This window comes from Bombina bombina, chromosome 9 (assembly GCF_027579735.1).
Source record: "Bombina bombina isolate aBomBom1 chromosome 9, aBomBom1.pri, whole genome shotgun sequence".
Classification (NCBI taxonomy): Eukaryota; Metazoa; Chordata; class Amphibia; order Anura; family Bombinatoridae; genus Bombina; species Bombina bombina.
In genome coordinates this window covers 39576371-39603977 of record NC_069507.1, presented here as the reverse complement: position 1 = coordinate 39603977, position 27607 = coordinate 39576371, and the positions used below count along the sequence as shown (strand labels likewise).

Sequence of the window (27607 nt, the reverse complement as noted above, 5' to 3'; positions counted from 1 at the left end):
CCTGTTTAATTGTTTGGTCACACAAATTGCTAATCAGCCAATCACATGGCAGCAACTCAATGCATTTAGGCATCTAGACGTGGTGAAGATGACTTGCTGAAGTTTAAACCAAGCATCAGAATGTGGAAGAAAGAGTATTTAAGTGACTTTGAGCGTGGCATGGTTGTTGGTGCCAGACGGGCTGGTCTGAGTATTTCAAAAACTGCTGATCTACTGGGATTTTCATGCACAACCATCTAATACACGAATATCAATAATTTATCAGCTGCCTTTGAGTATATTGTGAACTTGTTAACATACCAGTAACTAAGGTACTGTATCACCTGAACTATCTACCCTCTTGATGAGACCTTTAGTAGTTTTACATTTCATGAAGATATCACATAGATAAGTAGACAGTCCATCAAAGACACAAGTAAAATCAGTTCAAAAAGTTATGGGGTTTTTTGTGGTAAAAAATCTCCCCTTTCTCAGATAATATCTTGTCTGAGGAAGGGGATTTTTTTCTCAGAAATGCCACAACTTTAATTAAAGTAGATTTAAAAAAAACAAAAACAGAACATAATTTTATCTATGTGTTTAACCCCATATGGTGTTACATACATAGTTAACTAGAATCAATCATTTTAAAATGAACCTACACATCTGTGTGAGACCACATCAGCTTGTAGGTTGTATCAGTTATGCACAAACACATATAAAACCATGCATAAATACTGGGCATCTTACCCAAATGTCGGCACTGGAAGAATATCAATCGTAAAGGTACATTTAAAATGTTACAAAATTTAGAATTTTTCTCCCATATTCAATATGGTTCTGTTAGAGGTTATGGTTAGAGCAGCAACATTTTTAATACTAAAAGCTAAAACTGTGGTCCCTTTAACACTTTAATAGTAAATATTTTATGTGCACTCACAATGCAGTATAGTATTTCTTACCGATTCACTATCTGACACAGAGGGTAGACGACCCTTTAATTTTGGATGATGCCCCCCGATTTCAGAAGACTGACTACAGTGGCTGGTAACAGTAGAACGTCGGGAGGAAGGGTAACTGCTGTACGTTCTGGAGTCTTTGCGTGAAACCCTCAATAATGACCCCAGACAGGGGATGTACTTGGCGATTGCCATCCTGGAAGACACAAAATAAGTATAATGAATTTTATAAGTGTGGCAGTGGTTTTAACACTGTAGAATTTCACCTGAAAATAGAATTTCTATCATTACACACAGGGCCGTCTTTAATACTGACTGGACCCTGGGCAAACATTTTCTAGCCCCCCCCCCCCCCCCATGCAATTTCGCTCTCTACCCCAACATCCCAAAAAACAGCTAAATCAATTTATTTTATATATTTTTTTAAATTATAAGCCCAGCAGTGGATCATCCACTGCTGGGCGAATCATTAAAAAAAAATTGCAATATGTGAAACTGGACCTAAGCAGTACTAATAAGTAAATAAATATATAAATTCCTCCACTCTGGATTAATTTAATATGATTTTGAATGTGATTCTGGTGTGAGGTTAGCTGGTTAAAGAGATTTAGGGCAGCCAACAGGAGCAAAGCAAGGTAAAGACTGAGGCGGAAACATAGAGGTGCAGACAGATATAAGTTTACTGACTGGAACAGTAGAACTACTATGGGAAGCTGTAAAATCTTAAACAGACAGAAATAAAAACTATAAAAATAAACCTTACCTTAATGTGTGAAGTATCAGCATGACACTATACATCAGTCACAGCAGCACATGTCACTACTTTGCTAGGAACAAGTTCCCTCTCATCCTGCACTAGACAATGCTGCATGGGGGAGGGGCATCTGTACACACTTATTCTTCCCACTGACACCTTTCTACAAAGCACTGTTTTCCTAACAAACTTCAGTTAGTTGATCTTAGAGCCACAGCAGAAAGAGCAGGGCTAAGGGGACCAGCAGACTGGATGCTGTCTGCCCAAGGCTGCATGGATACAGTGTGAGTTGAGTCACACAGCCTCAAGACTGAAGAGAGCGGTGTGTGCAGCTGCACAAATGCTCAAATCCTCACGTGCCTGCCACTCCAGCTTTCTGCTGCATGTGCCTATAGTGAGCGCTACCCAGAAACAATCCCCACCACCAGAGCAGTTACCTGGTAACAGTGGTAACCCCAGCAGAACCTTTTCTGATGCAGTTGGATTGACTGGATGCCTAGTTAGGGCTTAGCATCCAGTGCTGCACAGTGCACATCTAAAACAGCACATGGCACTAGCTTGGAATGTCACATGACATTGGCACGTTTTTGGTTTTTTTAGGATTCTTGGGCCCCTCAACAAAGACTGGGCCCAGGGCAACTGCCCCTTTTGCCCTGTGTTAAAGACGGTCCTGATTACACATGGCAGAGACCATATGGAGACTCTTCCTTGCTTTGTTGTAGTGTGATCAGAATACAAAAATAATGATAACAAAGTTATATAAAAAAGGAAACCCTTAATGGGACACTGAACCCAAATTTTGTTATTTTGTGATTCAGATAGAGCATACAATTTTAAGCAACTTTCTAATTTACTCCTATTATCAATTTTTCTTTGTCCTCTTGCTATCTTTATTTGAAAAAGAAAGTCCAGAACCTTGGACAGCACTTGTTTATTGGTGGATGAATGTATCCACCAATTAGGAAGAACAACTCAGGTTATTCACCAAAATGGGCCGGCATCTAAACTTACAATTTTGCTTTTCAAATAATGATACAAAGAGAATGAAGAACATTTGCTAATAGGAGTAAATTAGAAAGTTGCTTAAAATTGCATGCTCTATCTGAATCACAAATGAAAACATTTGGGTTCAGTGTCCCTTTAAATATTATTCATGAGTACACGATTTCTATGGTGCGCCTTAATCGTAGACTTGTTCTATAAGTGGCATCAACTGTTATTCATTCCCCTAAAATGTCTTCAAATAGTCAAGAGAATAACCAACCAACAGCACAACTGTTGTTTTCTCTCTTATCTCTTTCCATTCTCTTTAATGGAACCCCAATAGTGCATTGCTGCACTTGAGCCTACCTAGGTATGCTCTACAAGGATACAAAAAGACTAAAGCACAATTCATTGCAGGACTTAACTGATGGCAAACCCTAGCATTTCAAAAATGCGAAGATTTACCATCACTAAAAATAAAGGTCACCTTCATTCGTCAGTTTAAAAAAACAACGCTACGGCTTCACTGCTTAGGTAAGCGTCTCTGTCGGCCCACATCACTGCTCTGTTTTTTAAGTGAGGTGACGTTTCTACCTCTTAGCCAATAGCCATGCATGCCTGCAGCATAATGCCAATCGGCCCGCACAGCTATTGGCTAAGAGGTGAAAACGTCACCTCTTTGAAATAATTAGCAGTGCTGTGGGCCACCGGAGCCGCTTAGCTAAAGAGTGAAGCCGCAGCAAAATAAAGGCACTGGGCATAGGTTTACAATAATTGTTATTTGTTGCTATAATTTTAAACAATTTACTTATTGTCTTCGTTTTCATGTTAGCCTTTGTTGAACAGCAGAAATGTAAGCTCAGGAGTGTGCACGTGTCTGCAGCACTATAGGGCAGCAGTTTTACAACAATGTTATACATTAGCAGTGGCACTAGAGGGCAGCACTATTTCCTGTCGTGTAGTGCTTCAGGCATGTGCACGCTACATACCTAGGTATCTCTTTAACACAGAATAACATCAGAATGAAATAAATTTGATAATAGACGTCAATTGGAAACTTTTTAAATATTGTATTCTCTATCTGAATCATGAAAGAAAAATTGTGGGTTTAATGTCCCTTTAACTCTAATCTTTAATTACTATGACCTATGTTTCGCTTTAGTGGCAGAAAGAGGAAGTGCTTCTAGTAATAGTTATCAGTAATTCAGCGCACGTGACAGCATTCAGCCATAGACCCTGAACATTTGTATTCACAGCTGTGCTCAGTGAGCTGGGAGTGAAGCAATTTGCATTTTGTTTGATGAGTTTTGCACACAACATTATTACATTATCATGTTTGCTAGCACAAGTATACAGGTAGCCCTCAGTTTACGCCGGGGTTAGGTTCCAGAAGGAATGGTTGTAAATCGAAACTGTTGTAAATTGAAACTCAGTTTATAATGTAAGTCAATGGGAAGTGAGGGAGATAGGTTCCAGGCCCCTCTCAAAATTGTCACAAGTAACACCTAATACATTATTTTTAAAGCTTTGAAATGAAGACTTTAAATGCTAAACAGCATTATAAACCTAATAAAATAATCACACAACACAGACTTCACTTGCATTTTTCTACAAACAGTTCTTTCTATGCATTCCAATCTGGGCTGATTTATAGACAGGAAGATCTTGTTCCTTTGAAATCTGCTAGATAGCTCAGGTCTGGTTAAACTGATTAATTTCTGCTTGCTTGGCTTTGCTGCAACACAAGCGGACAGCTCCACCTACTGGCTATTTTAATAAATGCACTGCTTCTCAATGCTTTTCAATAGCAGTCACATGACTGGGAAAAAAGGTTGTTATTCTGAAACGGTGTAAATTGAACCGTTGTAAACTGAGGGCCACCTGTATTGCAGAAATGCTTCTAGCTAAAATAAAAATTGACCGCTGTACATTTAAATTTCATCAGAATGTCCCTTTAAGAAAAGTGATCTAGCAAATGCTCAAATGGTTTGGCCTCCTGTACACATCTGTATGTGTTTCTTCTACAGAGGTAAAGCAACCACTCCTCTATACAGTAAAGAGGCTTTTAAATACCATGCCTTTCTTTTGTGATTCAGATAGAGCATGCGATTTTAAGCAACTTTCTAATTGACTCCTATTATCAATTTTACTTTGTTCTCTTGCTATCTTTATTTGAAAAAGAATGCATCTAAGCTTTTTTTTGGTTTAGTACTCTGGACAGCACTTTTTTTATTGGTGGATGAATTTATCCACCAATCAGCAAGAACAACCCAGGTTGTTCACCAAAAATGGGCCGGCATCTAAACTTACATTCTTGCATTGCAAATAAAAAAATGTGAGAATAGGAGTAAATTAGAAAGTTGCTTAAAATGTAATGCTCTATCTGAATCACGAAAGAAAAAATTTGGGTTCAGTGTCCCTTTAAGCAAAATCAATGCATTTATCAAATGTAAACATGTATGAAAAGCTATTGAAACAAACAATTCATCTGTTATAATTCTATTCATAGGAAAACTGAACCAATATAGCTGTTAAATTATATTTCTATACTTGGAAAATAGTTTTGCATCAAAGGAAAATACAATCATTTATATTATGTTTTATTGCCTAGAACACTTAAAGGGACATGAAACACAAACATTTTCTTTAATGATTCACTACATTCTAACTTTAAAGAATTTTAACATTTTCTTTGTTCCTTTGGTATTCTTTGTTGAAAAGCATAGACATAGGGGCCAATTTATTAAGAGCCGAATGTGCCCTAATGCTGCTGTTTCCGCTCGAGCCTTCAGGCTCCCCGGAAACAGGAGTTAAGAAGCAGCGGTTTTAAGACCGCTGCTCCTTAACTCGTACGCCTCCTCTGAGGCTGTGGACAGCAATCCGTCTGATCGTGTACGATGGGGTTGGCACCCCCTGCTAGCGGGCGAATCTGCAGTGGGCCGCATTGCACAAGCAGTTCACCAGATCTCCTTGTGCAATGTTAAATGCCGACAGCTTATGCTACAGTGGATCATGTCAGACATTGATAAATCGGCCACATAAACTCAGGAGTGTGCACATTTCTGGAGCACTATACGGCAGCAGTTTTGCAAGAAAGTTATACATTTCCAAGGACACTAGATGGCAGCACTATCTTCTGTAGTGCTCCAGATACCTAGGTATCTCTTCAACAAAGAATACCATGGGAATTAAAAACATTTTTATAATAGAAGTACATTGGAAACTTAAAATGTGCTCTGTCTGAATAACAATTTACATTTGTTTTTCATATCCCTTTAAGAGCATCTCCATGCACCCTATTTATTACTTTAGCGCCCCTCCCAAAGCTGGAATGTGTGCGCTGCAGTGAATCTGCAAGGCAGGACATCTTGCGCATGTTTCCAGAGTGAGGTAAAAGGGAATTTTAAAAAGATATAATAATGATAAAAACATATAGCAGAAGATAAGGTACTGTACCCTGCAACAATGCTATGTGGTCACCTTTTTGTACTGTCAAATGTTATATTCTAGAGCCACTTGTGTTACCTGTTGTAAAAAATAGTGCTTATGGGCATTGTGCCCTGTGCCCGTGTGTTTGTGTTACCTGCTGTAAAAAATAGTGCTTATGGGCATTAGGCCCTGTGCCCGTGTGTTTGTGTTACCTGTTGTAAAAAATAGTGCTTATGGGCATTGTGCCCTGTGCCCGTGTGTTTGTGTTACCTGTTGTAAAAAATAGTGCTTATGGGCATTATGCCCTGTGCCCGTGTGTTTGTGTTACCTGTTGTAAAAAATAGTGCTTATGGGCATTGTGCCCTGTGCCCGTGTGTTTGTGTTACCTGTTGTAAAAAATAGTACTTATGGGCATTGTGCCCTGTGCCCGTGTGTTTGTGTTACCTGTTGTAAAAAATAGTGCTTATGGGCATTATGCCCTGTGCCCGTGTGTTTGTGTTACCTGTTGTAAAAAATAGTACTTATGGGCATTGTGCCCTGTGCCCGTGTGTTTGTGTTACCTGTTGTAAAAAATAGTGCTTATGGGCATTATGCCCTGTGCCTGTGTGTTTGTGTTACCTGTTGTAAAAAATAGTACTTATGGGCATTGTGCCCTGTGCCCGTGTGTTTGTGTTACCTGTTGTAAAAAATAGTGCTTATGGGCATTGTGCCCTGTGCCCGTGTGTTTGTGTTAACTGTTGTAAAAAATAGTGCTTATGGGCATTATGCCCTGTGCCCGTGTGTTTGTGTTACCTACTGTAAAAAATAGTGCTTATGGGCATTGTGCCCTGTGCCCGTGTGTTTGTGTTACCTGTTGTAAAAAATAGTGCTTATGGGCATTGTGCCCTGTGCCCGTGTGTTTGTGTTACCTGCTGTAAAAAATAGTGCTTATGGGCATTGTGCCCTGTGCCCGTGTGTTTGTGTTACCTACTGTAAAAAATAGTGCTTATGGGCATTGTGCCCTGTGCCCATTTGTTTGTGTTACCTGTTGTAAAAAATAGTGCTTATGGGCATTGTGCCCTGTGCCCGTGTGTTTGTGTTACCTTCTGTAAAAAATAGTGCTTATGGGCATTGTGCCCTGTGCCCGTGTGTTTGTGTTACCTACTGTAAAAAATAGTGCTTATGGGCATTGTGCCCTGTGCCCGTGTGTTTGTGTTACCTGTTGTAAAAAATAGTGCTTATGGGCATTGTGCCCTGTGCCCGTGTGTTTGTGTTACCTGCTGTAAAAAATAGTGCTTATGGGCATTGTGCCCTGTGCCCATGTGTTTGTGTTACCTGCTGTAAAAAATAGTGCTTATGGGCATTGTGCCCTGTGCCCATGTGTTTGTGTTACCTGCTTTAAAAAATAGTGCTTATGGGCATTGTGCCCTGTGCCCGTGTGTTTGTGTTACCTGCTGTAAAAAATAGTGCTTATGGGCATTATGCCCTGTGCCCGTGTGTTTGTGTTACCTGCTGTAAAAAATAGTGCTTATGGGCATTGTGCCCTGTACCCGTGTGTTTGTGTTACCTGTTGTAAAAAATAGTGCTTATGGGCATTGTGCCCTGTGCCCGTGTGTTTGTGTTACCTGCTGTAAAAAATAGTGCTTATGGGCATTGTGCCCTGTGCCCGTGTGTTTGTGTTACCTGCTGTAAAAAATAGTGCTTATGGGCATTATGCCCTGTGCCCGTGTGTTTGTGTTACCTGCTGTAAAAAATAGTGCTTATGGGCATTGTGCCCTGTGCCCGTGTGTTTGTGTTACCTGCTGTAAAAAATAGTGCTTATGGGCATTGTGCCCTGTGCCCGTGTGTTTGTGTTACCTGCTGTAAAAAATAGTGCTTATGGGCATTATGCCCTGTGCCCGCGTGTTTGTGTTACCTGCTGTAAAAAATAGTACTTATGGGCATTGTGCCCTGTGCCCGTGTGTTTGTGTTACCTGCTGTAAAAAATAGTGCTTATGGGCATTGTGCCCTGTGCCCGTGTGTTTGTGTTACCTGTTGTAAAAAATAGTGCTTATGGGCATTATGCCCTGTGCCCGTGTGTTTGTGTTACCTGCTGTAAAAAATAGTGCTTATGGGCATTGTGCCCTGTGCCCGTGTGTTTGTGTTACCTGCTGTAAAAAATAGTGCTTATGGGCATTATGCCCTGTGCCCGTGTGTTTGTGTTACCTGTTGTAAAAAATAGTGCTTATGGGCATTATGCCCTGTGCCCGTGTGTTTGTGTTACCTGTTGTAAAAAATAGTGCTTATGGGCATTGTGCCCTGTGCCCGTGTGTTTGTGTTACCTGCTGTAAAAAATAGTGCTTATGGGCATTGTGCCCTGTGCCCGTGTGTTTGTGTTACCTGCTGTAAAAAATAGTGCTTATGGGCATTATGCCCTGTGCCCGTGTGTTTGTGTTACCTGTTGTAAAAAATAGTGCTTATGGGCATTGTGCCCTGTGCCCGTGTGTTTGTGTTACCTGTTGTAAAAAATAGTGCTTATGGGCATTGTGCCCATGTGTTTGTGTTACCTGTTGTAAAAAATAGTGCTTATGGGCATTGTGCCCTGTGCCCGTGTGTTTGTGTTACCTGCTGTAAAAAATAGTGCTTATGGGCATTATGCCCTGTGCCCGTGTGTTTGTGTTACCTGTTGTAAAAAATAGTGCTTATGGGCATTATGCCCTGTGCCCGTGTGTTTGTGTTACCTGCTGTAAAAAATAGTGCTTATGGGCATTGTGCCCTGTGCCCGTGTGTTTGTGTTACCTGTTGTAAAAAATAGTGCTTATGGGCATTGTGCCCTGTGCCCGTGTGTTTGTGTTACCTGCTGTAAAAAATAGTTCTTATGGGTATTGTGCCCTGTGCCCGTGTGTTTGTGTTACCTGTTGTAAAAAATAGTGCTTATGGGCATTAGGCCCTGTGCCCGTGTGTTTGTGTTACCTGCTGTAAAAAATAGTGCTTATGGGCATTGTGCCCTGTGCCCGTGTGTTTGTGTTACCTGTTGTAAAAAATAGTGCTTATGGGCATTATGCCCTGTGCCGTGTGTTTGTGTTACCTGCTGTAAAAAATAGTGCTTATGGGCATTATGCCCTGTGCCCGTGTGTTTGTGTTACCTGCTGTAAAAAATAGTGCTTATGGGCATTATGCCCTGTGCCGTGTGTTTGTGTTACCTGTTGTAAAAAATAGTGCTTATGGGCATTGTGCCCTGTGGCCGTGTGTTTGTGTTACCTGTTGTAAAAAATAGTGCTTATGGGCATTGTGCCCTGTGCCCGTGTGTTTGTGTTACCTGCTGTAAAAAATAGTTCTTATGGGTATTGTGCCCTGTGCCCGTGTGTTTGTGTTACCTGTTGTAAAAAATAGTGCTTATGGGCATTAGGCCCTGTGCCCGTGTGTTTGTGTTACCTGCTGTAAAAAATAGTGCTTATGGGCATTGTGCCCTGTGCCCGTGTGTTTGTGTTACCTGTTGTAAAAAATAGTGCTTATGGGCATTGTGCCCTGTGCCCGTGTGTTTGTGTTACCTGCTGTAAAAAATAGTTCTTATGGGTATTGTGCCCTGTGCCCGTGTGTTTGTGTTACCTGTTGTAAAAAATAGTGCTTATGGGCATTAGGCCCTGTGCCCGTGTGTTTGTGTTACCTGCTGTAAAAAATAGTGCTTATGGGCATTGTGCCCTGTGCCCGTGTGTTTGTGTTACCTGTTGTAAAAAATAGTGCTTATGGGCATTATGCCCTGTGCCGTGTGTTTGTGTTACCTGCTGTAAAAAATAGTGCTTATGGGCATTATGCCCTGTGCCCGTGTGTTTGTGTTACCTGCTGTAAAAAATAGTGCTTATGGGCATTATGCCCTGTGCCGTGTGTTTGTGTTACCTGTTGTAAAAAATAGTGCTTATGGGCATTGTGCCCTGTGCCCGTGTGTTTGTGTTACCTGTTGTAAAAAATAGTGCTTATGGGCATTGTGCCCTGTGCCCGTGTGTTTGTGTTACCTGTTGTAAAAAATAGTGCTTATGGGCATTGTGCCCTGTGCCCGTGTGTTTGTGTTACCTGTTGTAAAAAATAGTGCTTATGGGCATTATGCCCTGTGCCCGTGTGTTTGTGTTACCTGTTGTAAAAAATAATACTTATGGGCATTAGGCCCTGTGCCCGTGTGTTTGTGTTACCTGCTGTAAAAAATAGTGCTTATGGGCATTATGCCCTGTGCCCGTGTGTTTGTGTTACCTGCTGTAAAAAATAGTGCTTATGGGCATTGTGCCCTGTGCCCTTGTGTTTGTGTTACCTGCTGTAAAAAATAGTGCTTATGGGCATTGTGCCCTGTGCCCGTGTGTTTGTATTACCTGTTGTAAAAAATAGTGCTTATGGGCATTGTGCCCTGTGCCCTTGTGTTTGTGTTACCTGCTGTAAAAAATAGTGCTTATGGGCATTGTGCCCTGTGCCCGTGTGTTTGTGTTACCTGTTGTAAAAAATAGTACTTATGGGCATTGTGCCCTGTGCCCGTGTGTTTGTGTTACCTGCTGTAAAAAATAGTGCTTATGGGCATTGTGCCCTGTGCCCGTGTGTTTGTGTTACCTGTTGTAAAAAATAGTGCTTATGGGCATTGTGCCCTGTGCCCGTGTGTTTGTATTACCTGTTGTAAAAAATAGTGCTTATGGGCATTGTGCCCTGTGCCCGTGTGTTTGTATTACCTGTTGTAAAAAATAGTGCTTATGGGCATTGTGCCCTGTGCCCGTGTGTTTGTGTTACCTGCTGTAAAAAATAGTGCTTATGGGCATTGTGCCCTGTGCCCGTGTGTTTGTGTTACCTGTTGTAAAAAATAGTACTTATGGGCATTGTGCCCTGTGCCCGTGTGTTTGTGTTACTTGCTGTAAAAAATAGTGCTTATGGGCATTGTGCCCTGTGCCCGTGTATTTGTATTACCTGTTGTAAAAAATAGTGCTTATGGGCATTGTGCCCTGTGCCCGTGTGTTTGTGTTAATTGTTGTAAAATATAGTACTTATGGGCATTGTGCCCTGTGCCCATGTGTTTGTGTTACCTGTTGTAAAAAATAGTGCTTATGGGCATTATGCCCTGTGCCCGTGTGTTTGTGTTACCTGCTGTAAAATATAGTGCTTATGGGCATTGTGCCCTGTGCCCGTGTGTTTGTGTTACCTGTTGTAAAAAATAGTGCTTATGGGCATTATGCCCTGTGCCCGCGTGTTTGTGTTACCTGTTGTAAAAAATAGTGCTTATGGGCATTGTTCCCTGTGCCCGTGTGTTTGTGTTACCTGTTGTAAAAAATAGTGCTTATGGGCATTGTGCCCTGTGCCCGTGTGTTTGTGTTACCTGCTGTAAAAAATAGTGCTTATGGGCATTGTGCCCTGTGCCCGTTTGTTTGTGTTACCTGTTGTAAAAAATAGTGCTTATGGGCATTATGCCCTGTGCCCGTGTGTTTGTGTTACCTGCTGTAAAAAATAGTGCTTATGGGCATTATGCCCTGTGTCCGTGTGTTTGTGTTACCTGTTGTAAAAAATAGTGCTTATGGGCATTATGCCCTGTGCCCGTGTGTTTGTGCTACCTGCTGTAAAAAATAGTGCTTATGGGCATTGTGCCCTGTGCCCGTGTGTTTGTGTTACCTGCTGTAAAAAATAGTGCTTATGGGCATTGTGCCCTGTGCCCGTGTGTTTGTGTTACCTGCTGTAAAAAATAGTGCTTATGGGCATTATGCCCTGTGCCCGTGTGTTTGTGTTACCTGCTGTAAAAAATAGTGCTTATGGGCATTGTGCCCTGTGCCCGTGTGTTTGTGTTACCTGCTGTAAAAAATAGTGCTTATGGGCATTGTGCCCTGTGCCCGTGTGTTTGTGTTACCTGCTGTAAAAAATAGTGCTTATGGGCATTATGCCCTGTGCCCGTGTGTTTGTGTTACCTGCTGTAAAAAATAGTGCTTATGGGCATTGTGCCCTGTGCCCGTGTGTTTGTGTTACCTGCTGTAAAAAATAGTGCTTATGGGCATTATGCCCTGTGTCCGTGTGTTTGTGTTACCTGTTGTAAAAAATAGTGCTTATGGGCATTATGCCCTGTGCCCGTGTGTTTGTGTTACCTGTTGTAAAAAATAGTGCTTATGGGCATTGTGCCCTGTGCCCGTGTGTTTGTCGATGATTGGCTTTGTTTTGCTTAATAGGGAGTGGCAAATCCTTACCCTCATTACATCAGCCATCATGTATGAATTTTACTTTTTAGGATATATGTAGCAGGATTGTTTTTTTGCAGAATTTACCTTTCTTGTTTAAAAACAGAAATTTCAATTTAAAAATGAAATATTATTTTGATGAATAGAGACAAATTACTCTTGGTCTATGCTATCCCTCTCTCTCTCTCTCTCTCTCTCTCACTCACTCACTTACTCACTCTGTCTCTATCTCTCTCTCTCTCTCTCTAGCTCTCTCTCTCTCTCTCTCTCTATCTCTCTCTATCTCTCTCTCACTCACTCACTCACTCTCTATCTCTCTCACTCACTCTCTCTCTCACTCACTCTCTTTCTCTCTCTCTCTCTATCTCTCTCTCTCTCTCTCTCTCTCACTCACTCACTTACTCACTCTGTCTCTATCTCTCTCTCTCTCTCTCTCTAGCTCTATCTCTCTCTCTCTCTCACTCACTCACTTACTCACTCTGTCTCTATCTCTCTCTCTCTCTCTCTAGCTCTATCTCTCTCTCTCTATCTCTCTCTATCTCTCTCTCACTCACTCACTCTCTATCTCTCTCACTCACTCTCTCTCTCACTCACTCTCTTTTCTCTCTCTCTCTATCTATCTCTCTCTATCTCTCTCTCTCTATCTCTCTCTTTCTAGCTCTATCCCTCTCTCTCACTCCCTTACTCACTCACTCTGTCTCTATCACTCTCTCTCTCACTCACTTACTCACTCACTCACTCTGTCTCTATCTCTCTCTATCTCACTCACTTACTCACTCACTCTGTCTCTATCTCTCTCTCTCTCTCACTCACTTACTCACTCACTCACTCTGTCTCTATCTCTCTCACTCACTCACTTACTCACTCACTCTGTCTCTCTCTCTCACTTACTCACTCACTCACTCTGTCTCTATCTCTCTCACTCACTCACTTACTCACTCACTCTGTCTCTATCTCTCACTCACTTACTCACTCACTCTGTCTCTATCTCTCAATCTCTCTCTCTAGCTCTATCTCTCTCACTCACTCACTTACTCTCTCTCTATCTCTCTCTCACTCACTCTCTATCTCTCTCACTCACTCTCTTTCTCTCTCTCTATCTATCTCTATCTATCTCTATCTCTCTAGCTCTCTCTCTCTCTAGCTCTCTCTCTCTCTCTCTTTCTAGCTCTATCTCTCTCTCTAGCTCTCTCTCTCTCTTTCTAACGATTTATCTCTCTCTCTAGCTCTCCCTCTACCTCTCTCTCTCTCTCTCTCTCTCTCTCTCTTTCTTTCTCTCTTTCTCTCTTTCTCTCTCTCTTTCTCTCTCTCTGGCCTCTAGTTATCAAGGTCTGGCGGACCTGATCCGACAGTGCGGATCAGGTCCGACAGACTTCGCTGAATACGGCGAGCAATATGCTTGCCGTATTCAGCATTGCACCAGCAGCTCACACAAGCTGCTGGTGCAACGCCGCCCCCTGCAGACTTGCGGCCAATAGGCCGCCAGCAGGGGGGTGTCAATCAACCCGATCGTACTCGATTGGGTTGATTTCGGGCGATGTATATCCGCCTGCTCAGAGCAGGCGGACAGGTTATGGAGCAGCGGTCTTTGTGACCGCTGCGTCATAACTGCTGTTTCTGGCGAGCTTGATACATATGCCCCTCTCTCTCTCTCTCTATGTGGAGTTTTAAGATAGATTTTCACAGTGAAAAAAGCATCAAACTTTTTGTTTATTACATTTAAATGTTACATTCAATAAATTAATCATATGGAGAGTTAAGACTCAGGTCTGAATAAGTATCAAAGCTGAAAAATAGGAATAAACAATGGTGGTACTAACCATCTCAAACACACATACACACACACACACAGACATATATATATATATATATATATATATATATATATATATATATATATGTCAAAAGTCCACATCAAAACAGCTCAGCTGCAACTAAACAACTACCAAGGGTATTGTAGATTTTTTTTTATTAATGCAACAGCTTAATTTGTGATATTACATTGTATTAATGGTGACAGGTGTTGCCTGGAATTTGCATGTAAGTTCATAGTTATCAATTGCTGCAATTTTGTAAAGTACTTTGTTTTAGTTCCAAGTAATCTTGGCATTTTTAGATCAGAGGATAGACACAGTTATTATCCTAAGAAGGCAACAAACAGATGCAATTACATTTGCATGAGCCTTAATCTTTCATCTTTCGTTGGTTCCTTAGGCATGAACAAATACCAGAGAGGTTTTTTTTTTGCTCTGTTTGTGATGCCAAGGGATGAAGGAGACACAGAGGAATACCTGCTGAGAACTTGCAGTTATATAAAAATGCAAAACAAGCCCAGCATTTGCCCAAAACTGGAGAAATGAATCGCTTATCCCGAGACGGAGATAAAAATACTTGTATGGAAAAGAGCAAGAATATGAAATTGTCATTGTATGAATGTAAAAAGGGTTTTATAGTACTAATTATCTATTTTTCAGTAGCTCTGTGAATTAAAAAAACATAACAATCACATTTAAAGGGATAGTTTTGCTGTATCTCTTCTATGGATAATATGTTAATTTACTGTTTTTCTTGAGTGGATAAAATAATAATTTTGGTGTTAACCCTTTAAGGACACAGCTTTCAGTTTGCTCAATTGTTTTATGACGGAAAAATTCTGTCATATGTCCTTAAGAGGTTAAACAGTCACTAAAGTTAACATCTTTATATTTATACTTCATTGCAGATGAGGTTCACACAAAACTAATTTTTTAAAAACAATTAACAGTAATTTCTAATTGCAAATTTCACAAGGTTTTGAAAATCCAGCACTGTGCAGGGATACACCACTTGAGACCTCTCTTAAAGGGACAGTCAAATCAAAATTAAACATTTATGATTTAGATAGAACATGTAATTTCATAAACCTTCCAGATTATTTCTAGAATGAAATGTGTTTTGTTTCCTTAATATCCTTTGTTGAAAAGTAAAACTAGGTCGGCTTATAGGATTAGGAGCGTGTATTTGCAAATATGTATAACATTGCTGTAAACATTGTTGAAACACTGCTGCCAGATACATCCGCATTCCTGAGTTCATGTAGGGATACTCTTTAAAAAATATACCAAGAGAACTGAGCAAAATTGATTACAAAAGTAAATAGAAACCTGCAGCGGTGTCAGAGGCGGGCCCATTTCGTTGCTGAATGACTTTGAAACCCTCCTGGTATGTTATGTTTGCCTACATTGTTTAAGATAGATAAGCTTGTTTACACCCAGCACTAATCCCATTGGTTTCTAGATCCCTCTTAATCCCATCACATATCATGTATATCCAGACACCTATTCTGCTCAATTCTAACCCACAAATAGGCCTACCTCACTTCAAAACACTCTTAAATTCAGACGCTATCACGTCTATTGAAGGTCTACGGTCTTCACACACAGCCTTTTTCCCCACACATGAAATTACTAGCTCCCTATACCCCAGAAAATCAAAGGCTTCCAATCTAATTCACTTCCCCCATTAAAAACAAAAACACCACACAATTATACCACAGTGACACATAGTCACACTACACAATAATCAAAGGTGGGCGAATTTCTGCGGCCACCCATCTACTTCCACATTTCTAAAACCCAAACCCCTAGTTCACTTATACCCTTTCGCGACCACTTTCCCGGAAACACAAATATATTTGACACCTAGTGTCAATCCCTAGTTACCACACATTTCCCCCCCGTTCATAACGTGCTCCCCTTTCAGGGGAGACTACCAAAGCGGTTCTTCTTGTCTATACCGCAACCCCCATTAACCCAGCACAAGAACTCTCCCTCCCATCTATTTCGAGGCAGGCACCGCGCATTCCATTTCTCCTTCCACCTTTTCCTTTTTTTTTTTTTTTTTTTTCTTCCTTTTCCTCCCTCCTCCCCTACCTCACTTCTCTTCCCCCCCCTTCCGCCCTCCTGTTCTCCCATTATCACACCCCACTTTAACTTGATCTCATAACATACCTCTGGAGAATATGGCCTTATCATTTACCTCCCACAATGTTAGAGGCCTCAACACCCCTAATAAATGAAGCAGACTCCTACGCTTCCTCAACCACACAAAATCTAGGGTGATATTTTTACAGGAGACCCACTAGGTTGCGGGCTCCCCAATTCCCCTCAAGTCGCAACAATATCCAGTTATGGAGACTGCATCTTTCATGGGCAAATCCAGAGGGGTCGCAATTCTTATTCATAAGAATATTCTTTTTGAAAAGATAAATGCTCATACAGACCCTCAGGGTAGATTCTTGATTCTGAATTGCAAACTTGAAGGTATACCGTATACCTTGGCATCGTATTATGGGCCCAACTCTGGACAAAATAACTCCCTTAGGAAGTTTTTAAGATTACTAGATTCCCATAAAACTGGTAACTTAATACTAGCTGGGGACTTTAACATGGTCTTGGATACTCTCCTAGATAGGCGCTCCCCAAAAAACAGAGCTTATGACCCCTCTCTCCTCAAGAACACAAAGCAATTTAACACCTTGATTGCGCACCACAACCTGTTTGATATTTGGCGATCGCTACACCCGACTACTAGGGACTATTCATACTTTTCCACGGTACATTCCTCCTACTCACGCATCGACTTCATATTTTGCGAACCCTGTCTCTTAGACAATATCCAATCTGCTCAGATACTGGACTGCACTTGGTCGGACCACTCCCCGGTCCATATTACAATGCGCAATAGCAATAATACAACCCCTAGACCGTCTTGGAAACTGCCTGAATATCTCTTGGCGGATCCCGAGAATATAAACTTACTCAGAGAAGAAATCAAACAATTCATAAGGATCAATGACAATGGGGCAGTCAATGATCAGTGTCTATGGGACTCACTTAAAGCTTATGTTAGAGGCATTTTCTTTAAACTAGCATCCAAACATAAAAAGAAACAAGGAGAAACGCTTTCACAGCTTCACATTAAGCTCCGTTCCTTAGCTCTCCAACATAAAAACACCCTGGACCCAAATCTTCTACTTCAGCTGGAAGAAGTGAAGGCCCAAATCTCCGCCATAGAAAACACTAGATTGCAATGGCAGATAAACAAGCTCAAACAATTGTATTACGCGAAAGGCAACAAAGCGGACCGACTTCTGGCCAACAGATTAAAAGAAAGAACCGCTAATACTCGAATACCATACCTTAAAACGAAAAAAGGCCCGGTTCGACTGCCTATGGATATTGGTAAGACCTTCGCTAATTACTATCAGGGCCTCTACAACCTGAAAGACCTCTTGGATAACCGTACACCCACGCTTGAGAGTATTAGGGCTTTTCTTGATCCACTCTCCCTCCCAACTCTTACTGAAGAACAGAAAACATTTATGGATTCTTCTCTCACTGCGCGGGAAATAAAAACAGCCATCAAATCACTGAAACATCACAAAGCACCAGGCCCAGATGGCTTTACGGCCATTTTTTATAAACAATTCACCTCACTCATTGTCCCTCTACTCTCCAGAGTCTTTGCAATGGCAGGGGAGAAAGGCTCTTTCTCCCCCGAATTTCTATCTGCCACAATAGTGACGATACCTAAGCCTGGTAAAGACCCCAATATCTGCGAAAACTTTCGCCCTATATCCCTTCTAAATCTAGATACAAAGATATATGCTAAGGTGTTGGCAAACAGGCTCAATAGCATTCTCCCCTCCCTACTCGATTGGGATCAAGTTGGATTCACGCCTAATAGAGAGGGACCTGATAACACTAGGCGCCTTTTAAATATATTCTTGGAGGCCAAGAGGCGAAAGATACCCTGTACCACCTTAGCCCTTGACGCGGAAAAGGCCTTCGACCGCGTAAATTGGTCATACCTTTTTGAAGTCCTCGACAAATTCCATTTCCCACATAATTTTCTCACTCGTGTAAAAGCCCTCTATACGTCCCCTTCAGCATCTGTTAGAGGCCTGGGGTTCCAGTCTCCCTCTTTCCCAATCTCCAATGGTACAAGGCAGGGATGCCCCCTGTCTCCATTAATTTTTGCACTGGCAATGGAACCTCTTGCTGAGTCCATTCGGTCCCATGATAACATTAAAGGTATTAACCTGGATGGACACACCCATAAACTCGCCCTATTTGCAGATGACCTTACAGTACTCTTAAGCGACCCAGTTCACTCTCTACCCAATCTATTCGACCTCCTACATACATTTGGTACGGTCAGTTACTACAAGCTCAACATGACTAAAACAGATGCCTATACTATCAATATTTCTGACTCAGAGTTCTCCACTCTTAAAAAGAGATATCCTTTTAATTGGTCACGGCAGCGCCTTAAACATCTAGGAGTCTTTCTCTCCTGTAACATCTCGACCATAGTAGAGTCTAACTTCTATCCCCTTCTACACTCCTTCAAAAAAACTGTTGACCGATGGCATGTCCCTAGCATCTCCTGGCTAGGCAGAATTGCAGCCTTTAAGATGACCCTTCTCCCCAAACTTACATATTTGTTCCGAACATTACCGATACCCATTCCTAAGTCCCTCATTGGGAAATTCCAGCTCCTATGCAACAAATTTATCTGGAAAAATAAACACCCTAGAGTGGCTACTAGGATCTTACAACAACCCCTACTGAGTGGGGGCGCTGGCGCCCCTAACTTAGCTTACTACCATGAAGCTTCTAGACTAGCTCACATCCTGCCATGGAACTCCAAAACTTCTAATTGCAAATGGTGGATCCTTGAGCAAGCCCCTCTTCCTCACCCACTTACACTCTCAGACCTATTGTGGATCCCTAAACATATCAGAGCTTCCGTTGACATTCAGAATTTCATTGTTCTCTCTGCCTTAAAGTTCTGGGATAAAACTAGTCCACTCCCTCAAATAGCCACTCATCCCTCCCCGATTCACACACTTTCGGGCTTGCTATGCGCCCTCCAAGACTCACAACCCCCATTATGGTATTCCCATGGAATTACCACCATACAAGACTTATTCCCTAACGGGCACCTAATGAATGTCACAACTTTTCGCTCCACATTCCAACCTTCCCAACTATTACAGTTCGAGTTTTGGAGACTGAGGAGTCTCCTGCATTCGTGGGGATTCACAACCCTTCCCCTTCGTCCCCCAACAATGTGGTAACTGAGATGGCGTACCGCCAAAAAAATCCCTAAAGCCCTATCACTATCATATCAAGACATTCTGAATCCTCCCACCTACCTTAAATCAACATATATCATTATGTGGGAGAGAGATTTACGATTTCAAGCCACCCCAGAAGAATGGTCTAAAGCTATAACAGTGACAAAAAAAGCTCTCCATTGTATCACATTGCTAGAATTACATCTCAAGATCTGTATGCAATGGCATATGACCCCACTGAGACTCTTCAAAATCTCTCCCATTAATTCTCCGCTTTGTTGGAGAGGTTGTAACCAGATAGGATCCCCACTACACATATGGTGGGAATGCCCCGTTTTGAAACCTCTTTGGGATATGCTCTCTCGTAAATGCTTTGAGATAAATCCTACCTTATGGTTAGATCCGCAGAGAGTACTGTTTCATCTGGGGGTGGGGTGCCCTCTCTCTCCTGTGGGTCTCCTCAGCATCTACTTAATGATGGCTGTTAAACTCAATATAGCCTGTCTGTGGAAACAAACCAATATTCCCACCTGGCACGATCTAATCAAAACTATGGACTATTTAGAAATCATGGAAAGTCCCATCTTTATTGCAAATAACAAAATCTCCCTACATTGCCAGTCTTGGGAATTGTGGAGAAAAATCCGGTCCCCCAGTACTTAAAATCCCATAATTTACTAAAAATATAGACGATGTTCCTATCTCTGTTCCTTTAACCTTCTTTCCTACCTTAACTCCTTCTCCCTATTACTTTCCCCTATCTCCCTCCCCTTTTTTTTTTTTCTCACCCCTCCCCCTCCAACCTGGTGCTCTTCCTTCGGATACTACCCCTGGACGTACATGAGTTCTCCCTCTTAGCAGCCAAGTACAGCTAGAATCCCCTACACATGCTTGGCATAATTATACACCAACGTATATCGCCTGTCATACATATCCATATACCCTGATTATATTTTGAACCACTATACATATCTTCTCATTTAACGCATTCATTGTTTAATCTATAGCAATGCCATAGCCTATTATCATACACTGTGTTTATTCGTCCCTGCCTAGTCTAACAATATAGCTTGCTTACACAATAGCTATTTTTCAGCTATTCACTGCTTTCCCTGTAAATCTTAAATTTATCATACCGTACATATGCTTTCTTGTTGTTAAATGTTATAAAAATTAGGTTCATTATTGAGATCCACAGTTGGTCTCACATGTTTATAATCTCCTTCTCTAGCTTTAATGTTCCTCCTCACATATAGAGGTCTGAAAGTGACCTATGGTGTCATTTAGAAGGTTTACAGAAGTTTGGCATTTTATTTTCTTCGTGTCTATAAGATGTGTAAAGAGTTGGCGTTATATCTTTCATCTTTTCATTTTATTATTCACGTCGCTTGTAATATTGAAACTTTATTACATGTAATGAAAGAATTGTTTTTATGACCTTGTATGCCCTTAAATGAACCTTCAATAAAAATATTATTTAAAAAAAAAAGTAAATAGAAAGATATTTAAAATAGTCTTTCCAGTACATTTAAGTTTAATTTTGACTTTACTGTCCCTTTAAAGGGACACTGTACTAAAATAAATTATATTAATGATATAAAAGAGCAGTATTTAATCATAAGAATTAGCAAGAAGTATTTATTAGCCAATCAGCATTAGTAGGAAAACTATATCAGCATTAGGAAACAGTACCTATCAACCAATGAGCTTTACCAGGAAGTAGACAACTGATGCTACTTTATTGGTTTTAATTAATTTCAAAGTGATTTATCATCAAACTTTTTTCATGCAAAAAAAATATTCTGTTGTTTTTTTCATATAAATAACAGATGTAAATTAACTGTTGATTTCATCTACAAAATATGATTTAAAGGGGTAATGACCAGGGTTCCCTCTAAGGGCAGATTTGTGAGTGGCCCAGCGGTGAAAAAGTTAATTAGAGCAATTAGCAAACACAATGCAGACTGCAAGGTGTGGTTCCCTTATTAACTGTTTCACTGCTGGGTGCCGCTCACAAAACTGGCCTTAGATGGAACACTGGTAATGACTGATTTTAATAATATTGTGTTCTAATGGGCTACAGCATTGTTTCTCAACCGCAGCCCTCAAGTACCCACAACAGGCCAGGTTTTCATTATAGCTGAAAAAGTGCACAGGTGAAATAATCAGCTAATGGTTGAGAGCAAATTAGTAACCATAGTTACTGATCAGCTGATTATTTCACCTGTGTACTGGTTCAGCTACAATGAAAACCTGGTCTGTTGGGGGTACTTGAGGACCGCGGTTGAGAAACACTGTGCTACAGCATGTAATTACTGCACTGTTGCTTGTGCAGAATTATGTCTTGAAAGGGACGTGAAAGTCAGACGTATACATTCATGATTCAGATACAGCATATTATACAGAATACATTTTATCAAATTTACGTGGGTAGCGATGAACTATATGCACATATGCTTCTTGTCAAATTAGCTTAGCTAGCTCCCAGTAGTGTATTGCAGATCTGGAGACAACCTATGCAGGGGTTAAACACATAGTTAACACTACAATAATAAAGTGCTCTTACAGATTGCTAACATGTGCATGACATCCAACACATAGCCATGAAATAGATACATATTGGCAGTATGATGGGTTGTACTGAAGAGCTCGGATACGTTAAGCGTGGCACACAAATAGGAGTCAGTTTGTAAAATTTCTGCCTTACTGGATATGACCGGGTGGAAGTGGAAGCATCTAGGAACAATAGTGTTAGACCATGCACATACAGACTCACAGAATGGGACCGCCAAGTGCTGAAACGCATTGTGCGTAAAAATCACCTGTCACTCACTACAGAGTTCCAAACAACATCAGCACAAGAACTGTGTGTCAGGAGCTCCATGAAATGGGTTTCCATGGTCAAGCGGCTATACACAAGCCTCACACCAACATGCTCAATGCCAAGCTTAGGCTGGAGTGGTGTAAATCACACTACCACTGGACTCTGGAGCAGTGGAAACATATTCTCTGGACTAATACATTACACTTCATTATCTGACAGTTTGATGAAAGAATCTGGGTGTGACAGATGCCAACAGAACACTACCTACCGGAATACATAGTGCCTACTGTAAAGTTTGGTTGAGGAGTTAAGTTCTGGCACTGTTTTTCAGGGTTTAGACTAGACCCTAATCATCTTAATGCTACAGGACAGAAATACATTTTAGACAATTGGGTGCTTCCAATATTGTGTCAACAGTTTGGGGAAGGCCCTTTCCTGTTCCAGTATGACTGTGCCCTGACCTTAACCCCACTGAACACCTCTGGGATGAATTGGAATGCATATAGAGTCAAACCTTCTTGTCCAACATCAGCGCCTGACATTATCAATGCTCTTTTGACTGAATGGACACAAATTCCCACAGACATACACCTAAATCTTTTGGAAAGCCTCCCCTAGAGGAGTGGTGGCTGTTACAGCCACAAATGTGGGTGGGTAAGCTCCATAATAATACCATGGTTTTGGAATGGATATCCCACCAAGCACATATAGGTGTGATGGTCATTGGTCAGGTATCCACATGCTGCTCTGGAGTTGAACATGGCTGCTGAGCCAATAGGGTTGACATATGTGTGAAGCCACCAATCAGTGGCAAGCAATAGTGCAATAATACAATTTTTTATTACATTACATAATTTCATAACTGTTTCTTAAAGTGATGGTAAAGTCTCCCCTTTGTAAAAACAGATCCGGAATATTAGTAATATTTTAGATGGAGTTTAATTCAGCAGTTGTAATGAAGATGCGCTATAACTTACTTTTTAATATAGATATAAAATTTAAATTCCGTGAGCAACTCCGCCCACTTCAAAAGTACATTTTTATGTAAGCTAAAGATTTGAATTGTTCTATAATGGTTAACAAATCAAACTTTTAGCTCAAAGAAAAATTTGCGCTTGAAGTGGGCGGCGTAGCGCAGGGTATTTGAATTTTATATCTATATTAAAAAGTAAGTTAGAGCGCAACTTCGTTACAAATAATGAATTAAACTCCATCTAAAATATCACTTACATTCCAGATCTGTTTTTAAAAAGGGGAGAGTTTACAATCACTTTAATATCCCTTTATTAACCAAATTTAAACATATAGAAAAGAGTAGGCAAATAAACCTATACTGCTTTTAAAACATATTTTTCAATGCAGGAAATTGTTGTTGACCCATACAATGCAGCGTATTAAAAAAATGGTTACTAGAGAATATTTTCTGCAGCCATCCCATAGAACATGCATTATAGACAATTGGATTCCTAAAAACATGAAATATTCCCATACGTTTGTTATAAGGGTACACTAATTTAAAATAAGGAAAAAGTGATTATCACACATACCGATATTTTGGATGCGTAATGGCGTAGATAATTGGATTGTGAATAGCTGAAGCCTTTGCAATGACCGCAGGCACTGAGTTCATATACGGTGTAAGGACACTGGAATATCTGAGACAAAATAATCAAGAGCAGATTTTAGCCAATCACACAAGCAATGGGTACATTGTGGAATCTAAAAAGACACAAAAACAGAATTCACAGTTAAACGGATTCAAATATTAAAGAGACATGAAACCCCAAATGTGTCTTTCCTGATTCAGATAGACCATACAATATTATAATATTAAACAACTTCTCCAATTTAATTCTATCATCTAATTTGTTTCCTTCTCTTTGTATCCTTCATTGAAAACCATAGTAGGCAGGCTCAGGATCAGCAATGCACTGCTAGGAACTGATTGGTGGCTGTAGATATATGACTGTTGTCAGTGGGCGCTCACCTGATGTGTTCAGCTAGCTCCCAAGATTGTATTGCTGTCCTTCAATAAAGGATACCAAAATAATTAAGCAAATGTAATAACATTGTTTAAGATTGCATTCTCAGTCTGAATCATGAAAGAAACATTTTGGTTTTCATGTTCCTTTAATTCCCCATAAAAAAGTTAAATGAGTCAAAATTTTAAAAAATAAAATAAAATAAAAAAATCAATGCATTTGTATTACTTATTTTTGCCATTCACATCAAAGATGCTGCAGTTCATTCAATGGAATGCAGAAATCTGACACTCATATATGCTGCACAATGATTGGTTGATATGTGCAGGAGCTCATTTATATCGTTCACTAATTGGCCACAACAAAGGAAGTAAGATTAGCAACATTCAAGAGGCTTTTTAAGGGGTGTGTACTAGAACTGCAAAACATTTGTGTATTTTTCTAACAAAAACAGAATTTATGTTTACCTGATAAATTACTTTCTCCAACGGTGTGTCCGGTCCACGGCGTCATCCTTACTTGTGGGAAGATGTTTGTCTAAAATCCTTTGTAGCGTCTAAATAGAATTTTAGAGCGTGAACCACATCCAAATTGTGCAACAAACGTTCCTTCTTTGAAACTGGTTTCGGGCACAGAGAAGGTACGATAATCTCCTGGTTAATGTTTTTGTTAGAAACAACTTTTGGAAGAAAACCAGGTTTAGTACGTAAAACCACCTTATCTGCATGGAACACCAGATAAGGAGGAGAACACTGCAGAGCAGATAATTCTGAAACTCTTCTAGCAGAAGAAATTGCAACCAAAAACAAAACTTTCCAAGATAATAACTTAATATCAACGGAATGTAAGGGTTCAAACGGAACCCCCTGAAGAACTGAAAGAACTAAGTTGAGACTCCAAGGAGGAGTCAAAGGTTTGTAAACAGGCTTGATTCTAACCAGAGCCTGAACAAAGGCTTGAACATCTGGCACAGCTGCCAGCTTTTTGTGAAGTAACACAGACAAGGCAGAAATCTGTCCCTTCAGGGAACTTGCAGATAATCCTTTTTCCAATCCTTCTTGAAGGAAGGATAGAATCTTAGGAATCTTAACCTTGTCCCAAGGGAATCCTTTAGATTCACACCAACAGATATATTTTTTCCAAATTTTGTGGTAAATCTTTCTAGTTACAGGCTTTCTGGCCTGAACAAGAGTATCGATAACAGAATCTGAGAACCCTCGCTTCGATAAGATCAAGCGTTCAATCTCCAAGCAGTCAGCTGGAGTGAGACCAGATTCGGATGTTCGAACGGACCTTGAACAAGAAGGTCTCGTCTCAAAGGTAGCTTCCATGGTGGAGCCGATGACATATTCACCAGATCTGCATACCAAGTCCTGCGTGGCCACGCAGGAGCTATCAAGATCACCGACGCCCTCTCCTGATTGATCCTGGCTACCAGCCTGGGGATGAGAGGAAACGGCGGGAATACATAAGCTAGTTTGAAGGTCCAAGGTGCTACTAGTGCATCCACTAGAGCCGCCTTGGGATCCCTGGATCTGGACCCGTAGCAAGGAACTTTGAAGTTCTGACGAGAGGCCATCAGATCCATGTCTGGAATGCCCCACAGTTGAGTGATTTGGACAAAGATTTCCGGATGGAGTTCCCACTCCCCCGGATGCAATGTCTGACGACTCAGAAAATCCGCTTCCCAATTTTCCACTCCTGGGATGTGGATTGCAGACAGGTGGCAGGAGTGAGACTCCGCCCATTGAATGATTTTGGTCACTTCTTCCATCGCCAGGGAACTCCTTGTTCCCCCCTGATGGTTGATGTACGCAACAGTTGTCATGTTGTCTGATTGAAACCGTATGAACTTGGCCCTCGCTAGCTGAGGCCAAGCCTTGAGAGCATTGAATATCGCTCTCAGTTCCAGAATATTTATCGGTAGAAGAGATTCTTCCCGGGACCAAAGACCCTGAGCTTTCAGGGATCCCCAGACCGCGCCCCAGCCCATCAGACTGGCGTCGGTCGTGACAATGACCCACTCCGGTCTGCGGAAGGTCATCCCTTGTGACAGGTTGCCCAGGGACAGCCACCAACGGAGTGAGTCTCTGGTCCTCTGATTTACTTGTATCCTCGGAGACAAGTCTGTATAGTCCCCATTCCACTGACTGAGCATGCACAGTTGTAATGGTCTTAGATGAATGCGCGCAAAAGGAACTATGTCCATTGCCGCTACCATCAAACCTATCACTTCCATGCACTGCGCTATGGAAGGAAGAGGAACGGAATGAAGTATCCGACAAGAGTCTAGAAGTCTTGTTTTTCTGGCCTCTGTCAGAAAAATCCTCATTTCTAAGGAGTCTATTATTGTTCCCAAGAAGGGAACCCTTGTCGACGGAGATAGAGAACTCTTTTCCACGTTCACTTTGCATCCGTGAGATCTGAGAAAGGCCAGGACGATGTCCGTGTGAGCCTTTGCTTGAGGAAGGGACGACGCTTGAATCAGAATGTCGTCCAAGTAAGGTACTACAGCAATGCCCCTTGGTCTTAGCACAGCTAGAAGGGACCCTAGTACCTTTGTGAAAATCCTTGGAGCAGTGGCTAATCCGAAAGGAAGCGCCACGAACTGGTAATGCTTGTCCAGGAATGCGAACCTTAGGAACCGATGATGTTCCTTGTGGATAGGAATATGTAGATACGCATCCTTTAAATCCACCGTGGTCATGAATTGACCTTCCTGGATGGAAGGAAGAATTGTTCGAATGGTTTCCATCTTGAACGATGGAACCTTGAGAAACTTGTTTAAGATCTTGAGATCTAAGATTGGTCTGAACGTTCCCTCTTTTTTGGGAACTATGAACAGATTGGAGTAGAACCCCATCCCTTGTTCTCCTAATGGAACAGGATGAATCACTCCCATTGTTAACAGGTCTTCTACACAATGTAAGAATGCCTGTCTTTTTATGTGGTCTGAAGACAACTGAGACCTGTGGAACCTCCCCCTTGGGGGAAGCCCCTTGAATTCCAGAAGATAACCTTGGGAGACTATTTCTAGTGTCCAAGGATCCAGAACATCTCTTGCCCAAGCCTGAGCGAAGAGAGAGAGTCTGCCCCCCACCAGATCCGGTCCCGGATCGGGGGCCAACATTTCATGCTGTCTTGGTAGCAGTGGCAGGTTTCTTGGCCTGCTTTCCCTTGTTCCAGCCTTGCATTGGTCTCCAAGCTTGCTTGGCTTGAGAAGTATTACCCTCTTGCTTAGAGGACGTAGCACTTTGGGCTGGTCCGTTTCTACGAAAGGGACGAAAATTAGGTTTATTTTTGGCCTTGAAAGGCCGATCCTGAGGAAGGGCATGGCCCTTACCCCCAGTGATATCAGAGATAATCTCTTTCAAGTCAGGGCCAAACAGCGTTTTCCCCTTGAAAGGAATGTTAAGTAGCTTGT

General features: G+C 41.3%; 1 protein-coding gene across 1 annotated transcript in view; it reads right to left on the bottom strand.

Annotated features, from left to right (window-relative positions):
* The window catches only part of OPN4 (opsin 4), a 106460-nt gene that overhangs the window by 33829 nt on the left and 45024 nt on the right, over positions 1–27607 (bottom strand). The window contains exons 8-9 of the mRNA XM_053692864.1: positions 23749–23856; positions 942–1134 (exon numbers count right to left, since the gene is read on the bottom strand). Coding sequence (XP_053548839.1) covers positions 942–1134; positions 23749–23856 — 301 coding nt within the window. The remainder of the gene's footprint in view (positions 1–941; positions 1135–23748; positions 23857–27607) is intronic.